Here is an 8,342-nt window from a genome sequence, read left to right as displayed (position 1 = left end):
GCTGTAAAGGATCCTATTGAACTTTAAGGAATGTTTTAACATATGTGTGAAGTCCCTGCTATGGTTTTGGTGTTAGTGAATACTAGTTTTCGATTGCACATATTGGAGAACTTGCATATAGTCATTGACTGCATTCAGCAGTGATGTGATTGATTGACTGTTCATGTTTGACTTTGCTAATACTTAAGGGATGTAATGCTTGTTCTCCACGTCTTGCCTCTCAGGGTTGATTTGTCTGCACAATGAAATCCAAGCCCGTTGTGCTTCTAAATGTAATTTAGTATCCACGGGTGAAAAATTACATTAATGTTCTGTCCTCTTCTGCCTCAACCTATCTGAGCGACTTATGACAAAAGGACCACGATAAGCATTAATTGCATCTTAATCTAAATCGTTTGCGTTTGTAATTGCACAGTAATTGTATTATTTTTACAATTGGGTATTTGTATGTGTATGTTTCAATCTGGTCCAATTTAACAACTGGGTATGTTAAGATGCCTATTACTAGACAGTGGGCTCAGGCTCCACAATGCTATGTATGCCCATACTAAGCACTTATAATTATTGGCACCGGGTTGTACAACCAAATCATTATAGCTATTGGTACTATGGTGGTATTTATCTTACCTTCAGCATTCAGTTTATTTATTTTTTGGTCAGGGACACAACCATTCCTATTTAATTTAGGGGACAACATAAAACATATAAAGCTTTACAATTTGCACAAATACACTACTGTTAACATACATGTAAGACCTAAACTCAACTCAGAAATTGTTATTGAGTAGGAACATTTGATTATATCTATTAGTGCATCGGGCAACCCTGTAATGTCTGTCTCTGCAGATCTCGCGAGATCGACGGCGTGGCTGGCTGGCTGGCTGGCTGTGGGGGTTGCAGCAGGCAGGCTGAGGGAGAGAAGGCAGGCAGGCAGCATCATGGCGGACAGAGACAGTGGAAGCGAGCAAGGAGGAGCACCTACGGGCCCGGGCGCCGGCTCTTTACACCCAGCGGCGGGCGGGGCGGGTTCGGCTTCCGGGCTGCAGCATGAGACGCAAGAGCTCGCCTCCAAGCGGGTCGACATCCAGAACAAGCGTTTCTACCTGGACGTGAAGCAGAACGCGAAGGGCCGCTTCCTGAAGATAGCTGAGGTCGGGGCCGGGGGCAACAAGAGCCGCCTGACTCTCTCCATGTCTGTGGCCGTGGAGTTCCGCGACTACTTGGGAGACTTCATCGAGCACTACGCCCAATTAGGGCCCAGCAACCCAGACATGGCACAGGACGAACCCAGACGGGCGCTGAAGAGCGAGTTCCTGGTGCGGGAGAATCGGAAATACTACATGGACCTCAAAGAGAACCAGAGAGGCCGGTTTCTGAGAATCCGCCAGACGGTGAACCGGGGCCCGGGTTTGGGCTCCTCGCAGGGCCAAACCATCGCCCTCCCCGCACAGGGACTCATTGAGTTTCGCGATGCCTTGGCCAAGCTCATCGACGATTACGGGGTGGAAGAAGAGCCCGCCGAGTTGCCCGAGGGCACCTCCTTGACTGTTGACAACAAACGCTTTTTTTTTGATGTGGGCTCCAACAAGTACGGGGTGTTTATGCGGGTGAGCGAGGTTAAGCCCACCTACCGCAACTCCATCACCGTCCCCTACAAAGTGTGGGCCAAATTCGGGAACACTTTCTCTAAATACGCGGAGGAGATGAAGAAGATCCAGGAGAAGCAGAGAGAGAAAAGGGCATCGGAGCTGCTGCAGCAGCAAGAGGAGGTCCACGGGGACGACGGGGACGAAGATTGATACCTGTAGTGCGGAAGAAGTACACAAAATAACAAGAGAAACGAATAATTAAAAAAAAATACTTTACTGTAAAGAATTAAAACTGTAACTGTTTAACTCCAAGGGCGCACCACCCACCCAGATTCCACAAACTGACAGTTTGACATGTTGACTTGTCACCCATCGCTGGATGTTTCCACTTATCCACCAATTAAACAGTAAGCAGCTGCTAAAACAAAGTAATAACATTATATATGAACTGTGTTTCCTACTTGATTAATATTAGAAGAACTGAGTGTTTATTTCCCTAATTAACCGAGTTTTGTACACGTTCAAGCTATTATATAAAAATAAAAAAAGTGTTTGCAATGGTCAGATTATAATATTGCTGAATTCTAACAGAAGAAAGTCCTTTTCATGTGAGCTAACATTTGACTTTAGCACAAGAGATATTTTAGAACACGTAAATAATATTTTTGTTTTCTTTTATCCATTTTGTTACCAAATTTCAAACCTTAAATGGAGGTTATTCTAGTATATCTGACACCTATATACCTGTGATTAGAGATGTGTGTATATCCGAGGGCTAGGCATGCTTTGTGTCTGAGCTTTAAGTGTTATGCAGAAGTCTGTAGAGCAAGGTACATAGGTTTAATTCGTGCAAGGTAAACTATAAGAGCTCTTTTTTGTACAATATGCATTGCACCTGGACCATAAACATAAAACTGGTCACAGTGGAACATCTGTGAACATGATGAAAATGATATAACAAAACAAACAAAAAAAAAACATTTAAATGAAGTGCTAAGTTGTTTGATTTTTACATTTTAATGAAATGATTATAAATAGCAGAGAAAGTTATACATTCGCTAAGGCTGTTTTCCATTACATGTGATCGCGCAATGTACCTGTGTAACCCTAACTGTTTCAACATGTCAAGAGTGCAGTAACTGCATGCAGCAGTTTCTTAATGAAGTGTATTTTATCATATCAACCAGCTATTAGGGCTGTGCAAAAACATGATAAACCATATAACATTTAAACAGTGAAAAATACACATGATTTTGTGAATCAGAAGTATTAAAACAAATGACATGCCCACGTTTTAAGTGGGTGTATTAAAAAAAATAATAACAATCCAACACCAACAAAAATAGAAACATTCAGCTACTTGTAGGTAAAGTTGCACCTGTGAGAACTGCTGCATGTACACTGTAGCAGAGCATCGTTTGGAAATTAGACAACCTGGTGCCTTATGTAGTGTACATGTTTATATGCCGGTTCAGTCCTTTCGAAAGCTGTGTTTGTGGTGGCATCTAGTTTGCCACAGCAAATGTGGTGGTTAACTACTGGATCTTTTAAAACCCAAAGAAAGATTGACTTTTTCAGTCACTTGAGTGAGTATTCCTGAATTCTCTCATAGGCTTTCAAGGGAACCACCTTCATGTAAACATAGAAAATGTCACTGCAAGGAGAGGAAGCATGCTATGCTTAACTGAGGTTCGACAGGAAGAGACCTGGCCAGTTTCAAGGTAGATGACAGACGTAGATATAAACAGTCTCCTGTAAAGCCCTTTGTAACGTTTGCAAATTCTGTATGTAGGCATATGGCTTGGGCAGTTATGTGTATTTTGTGAGTTGCTAAAGATCACGAAGGAGTATTATTTAGCATGTCTATTTTATTTAATTTTTTTTAAAGAGTTACTCCACATTGTTTTGTTTTGACCATTTTTGCTCACAGAAAAAGGTTTTGATGAAACTTTTACTAAATGCTACATTTCATTACTGTGTGCAATACTGTATGTCAATGTTGGCGGTTTTCTATGTGTATCAATTAAATATATGAATAATATTTGGAAACCCTTGGCTGAATTCCACAGTAGTTTATTTTTTTTAAGCTGACCCTGAAAAAAAAAAAAAAAAAAAAAACATATATCCGAACATCAAACAACGGCTTTGCATACAGTTTTCTGCACTTAAAAATGTGATAGCTGTGCAATAGGTTGCACTTTCTGTATTCTAGTAAAGTAATGCAGTCTGCATTCCTCTGCACAGCCAAGGAGAGGAGAGGCCAACCTGAAATCTGTCTGAGATTAACGCATTCGAGAGTCTCCCCTGCACCCTTGCTACCTGTACCTGTACTAAAACATTGCATTGTCTATATACTGAATGGATCAGTCGGTCCGCCCACTAACCAATAACTTCTGTTTAATCTCGCAGAAAATAGCCTGTTGTAATGATTGCTGTTAACTACATTATTCAGCACCTTTTCATGTCAGTAAATATCATAAGTAAATCTGATTTTAGTTAACATTGCAACAGTTTTGAAGAAAAAAGATGTAAAATAGATAGCACATAAGCATGCAGTAATACATGTTTTTGATGTTTGATGCAAGTTATAAAAACTGTACCTTGAAGCAGATGCTTGCAAATTGTACTTTTTTATTGTGTTTCTTTTAGTTGAATGTGAAGTACTGAGCTTATTCTCGTTGGACACGGTACATGTTACTTAGCATTCAAAAGTCTCCTAATGGTTCAGGACACTTAGTGGAAAGTCATTTTGTGAAATAATATATCTTCTCATTAACTCTGTTGTCTCCCACCTGTGAATTTGGAACATCAAGAAACTATCAACTTAGTTTCTATAGCGGGGATAAGGGTGTAAATGTTCATTTAAAATGAATGCATCTTTCCGTTCTCCACCTGTGTCCAGAAGGGAGGAGAAGTTGCATCCTAAGAGCTTCTGGTGGGATTGTATGATATGCATTGGCATGACACTAATCATGTGTAGGTTATCATGTGCTGCCAGTTATTTCTTTAAAATTTCCTTTTCAATGTGCAGTGATTGGGATGTCCTTGTACAAAGAGTTAGGGCAAGCACATACACTCATAATGTACTGTAACACTGGAGCAGACTCACTCTTATATATATATTCAATATTCTACGTGTAAGAGGATCTCACAGCAAAGTCTGGCTAGAGATGGTGTTTTAAACCTTCAGGAACACAAATTACTGGAGTAGTGAATATGTAGACATGTAGAACACAATCAAAATGTGCAAAACACTATTTATCGTGCAGTACAGTACTGCCTGTGTTGGTTCCTTCTTTAATTTTTTGTTTATTTAAGGGTTAAGGCTGCAGTGTCTGTTCCCAATGCCCATGGCAGTACAATAGATAGTTATTTTTATAATAGTAATGTAAAAGGGATTTAATTCAGTTTTGAACATGCGTGGTAATCTTTGTATTTTAAAACAATATATATTTGCCCCCCCCCCCCCCGTAGAGAACCGCAATGTGATCTCTTATTTCTCTTAATATGAATTGCATTAAGCAAGAGGGATATAATTTCCTCTCTTGATTTGTGAGGCATTATTATTATTGTTATTATTATTATTATTATTATTATTAGACCACGGTGTCAATGTCTGGATACCGGCCGTGTAGTTCTACAGGAAGCTGCTATGAGAATAAGGATGTGCAGCTTTGTGTTTTTCAGTAGCTATTAGATTGCTCTGTATTGTTCACTACTGACTGTTAACCATTTTTAGCTGTGTAAAGCTGGCCATTCTCCACAGTGTTTAGGTTATTCTTGGAATCGCAGTTAAGTGCTTGTATTTTCACCAGAGTTTATCTTTGACCTTGTATTCTGTATTGTTATTAAGGGATTATTGTCCCAATATAGATTTGTTGCTGGTTGGCTTTTGTTTCTTCTGGGGCTTTGTGTGATAATGCCTCAAACATTGGCCCTTATAAAGCATTTCCTGTCTAAGCAGTACACTGTGTTACAGTATTGCATTGTCGTCAAGTTAGTGTACAGTTTTTTCATATATATATATATATATATATTATATATTATATATATATATATATATATATATATATATATATATATATATGTTCACCTGTTTGAAACCAGGTTTTTCATGATAATCTATGCTTTTAACTGTGTAAACGTATCTATAAACACTTAATATTTAATTATATGATATGTGTACTTATGTAAGTTGATAATCATAAGTGAATTGTATTCAAAAATTTAATTTTTAAATGAAAATGTAAATCTTGTCAATTTCAATGAAATGGTCACCCAAAGCAAGGGGATTTCAGTCTGAAGCCCAAGTCAGTTAAAAGTCTGAAATGTGTATAACATGGTGTTAGAACACTGTCCTAAGTATAAAAGTGTCTTTGTTAGATGTTCTCTGAGTTAACTAGCATGTTACCTAATTAACCTTTTGTCACCAATTATTGTTAACAGGTGAGGGTCCATGATTACTATAAATATAGGTAGCACAGGCACAAGTCTGTCATTCCTGAATGTAAATGTGCAGAAAGTGGCAAAATACGCTCAGTTAAGCAAAAAGACAGTCTGTAATTACTTTAAGAAATGAAGGTCAATCTTTAAGACAAATCGCAAGAACTTTGCAAGTGTCTGTAACTGCTGTGGCCAAGACCATCAAATGATTTGAAGAAACAGGCACTCATGAGGACCGAACAAGGTCAGGCAGGCTAAGGGTGACCTCAGAATCAGAGAACAAGTTCATTCAAGTCTCAAATCTGCGAAACCAGCGATTAACTGCCCCTGAAATACAAGCTCAGCTAAATGCTACTAGAAGTACAGATGCTTCAACATCAACTGTTCAGAGGAGATTGCGTGAAGCTGGCCTAAATGGAAAAATTGCTGCAAAGAAACCATTGTTAAGAGTGCAGAATAAGAGGAAGAGACTTGCCTGGGCCAAAAAACACAGAAACTGGACGTTTGAAGAGTGGAGTAGGTCTTATGGACCGACGAGTCAATATTTGAAATATTTGGGTCCAACCACTGAGTATTTGTGAGACGCAGAGTGGGTGAGTGCATAAGTTCTGCATGTGTGGTTCCCATTGTCAAGCATGGAGGAGGCAATGTCATGGTCTGGGGGTTGCTTTGCTGGTGATAGAGTTGTTGATCTTTACCAAGTCCATGGCAAGCGCAACCAGCATGGTTATCATAGCATATTTCAGAGGCATGCCATTCCATCAGGATTATGGCTAGTTGGGCAGTCCTTCATTCTTCAGCCTGACAATGACCCGAATCACACTTCAGAGTTGTGCAAGAACTATCTGGCAAAGAAGGAAAGTGAAGGACAACTCAATCTAATGACCTGGCCTGCTAAGTCTCTAGACCTCAATCCCATAGAACTTGTATGGGATGAACTGGACAGACGAGACAAAGCAAAGCTACCCACAAGTGCCCTACATCTCTGGGAATTGCTGCAGAAGAGCTGGGAAGACATGTCGAGTGATTTCCTGCTTGGAGGCAAAGGGTGACTTTTGAGGAATCGAAGATTTAGAGACAATTTTCAATTTTCGTGAACATTGCTTTGATACTCCTTATGTTTTTGTTTTGTATATTGTAACATGTGTTTTCATTTTCAAGTATTTACAGAAATGTATATGACGTAAAACATTGTCAATTCTGAAAAAAAACCTAGTTTCCAGCAAGTGTACTCAAACTTTTGACTGGTACTGTGTGTGTGTTAGTGTGTGTGTGTGTATATAGAGTACACAAACCTATCTTCATATAAACCACCTCGTGACCATATATATATCAAAAGTTTGAACTGACCATATACAGGGGTATATATATATATATGTATATTAAATAACATATATTACATTGTAATATTGTGATGCCTGCATTTGTGTTAAAGCAAGGTTTTACAATAAACAGACACTGAATAAGCTACATATATATGAAATAATAATAAAGATATTCGAAAGACAGCTATGTAGAACATGAGTGGTACGTCAAGTCGAGATATTAATATGTAGTTAGTAGAAGACTAGTTTCGACATGGAAGTGCTGCCAACATTGTAGCAGTTGAGCAGTGTGATGGCTGTGTTCCCCCCCAGTGTTAGAATGAAGTGCTAATTGTATGCCTGGCAGTTTTTTTTAATTATTAATTATTCCTGTCTAAAACTAATAAAGGTGACTGTCATTACATATATATATATTATATATATATATATATATATATATATATATATATATATATATATATTCATGCCAGACACTGAAAACATTTAAGGAAATAGAAGGTGATGTTTGTATTCTTATTTTTAACAATGCAGCATTTAATTCAATGACCTATTTCCTATGTGATCTCAAGCACAGATGTTGCTGTGTCTGGCAGCTCGTAGTGGGATTCTTAGCTGTTGTCTGGAGGCCTGCAGAATGAAGTCCATGTACTTAAATTTGCCCAGCCTCCACACAGTGCAGTGCAGCACTGCGCAGGTCTCTCCTGCCTCCACAGTGCTGCACAGCACAGGGCTGTCCTGCCTCCACACAGTGCAGCATGACACAGGGCTCTCCGGCCTCCACACAGTGCAGCACAGCACAGGGTTCTCCTGCCTCTACACAGAGCAGCACAGTGCAAGGCTGTCCTTCCTCGACACAGTGCAGCACAGCGCAGGGCTCTTCTGCCTCCAGTCTCGACACAGTGCAGCACAGCGCAGGGCTTTCCTTCAGCTGCCAGACCATTCTGGAGCGAGCTGTTTTAAAGCAGACCCAGGACAAACTTGTTCT

The 8,342-nt window shown here is 39.5% G+C and overlaps 1 protein-coding gene across 1 annotated transcript; it reads left to right on the top strand.

Moving 5' to 3' along the window:
- Positions 1-864: 864 nt before the first annotated feature.
- On the top strand, positions 865-3,638 carry LOC121297311 (transcriptional activator protein Pur-alpha-like). The gene has a single exon (XM_041223557.1). The coding sequence runs from the start codon at positions 939-941 to the stop codon at positions 1,797-1,799; it is 861 nt and encodes a 286-aa protein (XP_041079491.1). The 5' UTR covers positions 865-938; the 3' UTR covers positions 1,800-3,638.
- The last annotated feature ends 4,704 nt before the right edge of the window (positions 3,639-8,342 follow it).

This window comes from Polyodon spathula, chromosome 22 (genome assembly GCF_017654505.1).
Source record: "Polyodon spathula isolate WHYD16114869_AA chromosome 22, ASM1765450v1, whole genome shotgun sequence".
NCBI classification, from domain to species: domain Eukaryota; kingdom Metazoa; phylum Chordata; class Actinopteri; order Acipenseriformes; family Polyodontidae; genus Polyodon; species Polyodon spathula.
This window is presented reverse-complemented; position numbering and strand designations above follow the sequence as displayed.

Excerpts from the sequence above, each read along its gene's own strand:
- LOC121297311 (XM_041223557.1), top strand. The coding sequence starts at position 939 with ATGGCGGACAGAGACAGTGGAAGCGAGCAAGGAGGAGCACCTACGGGC.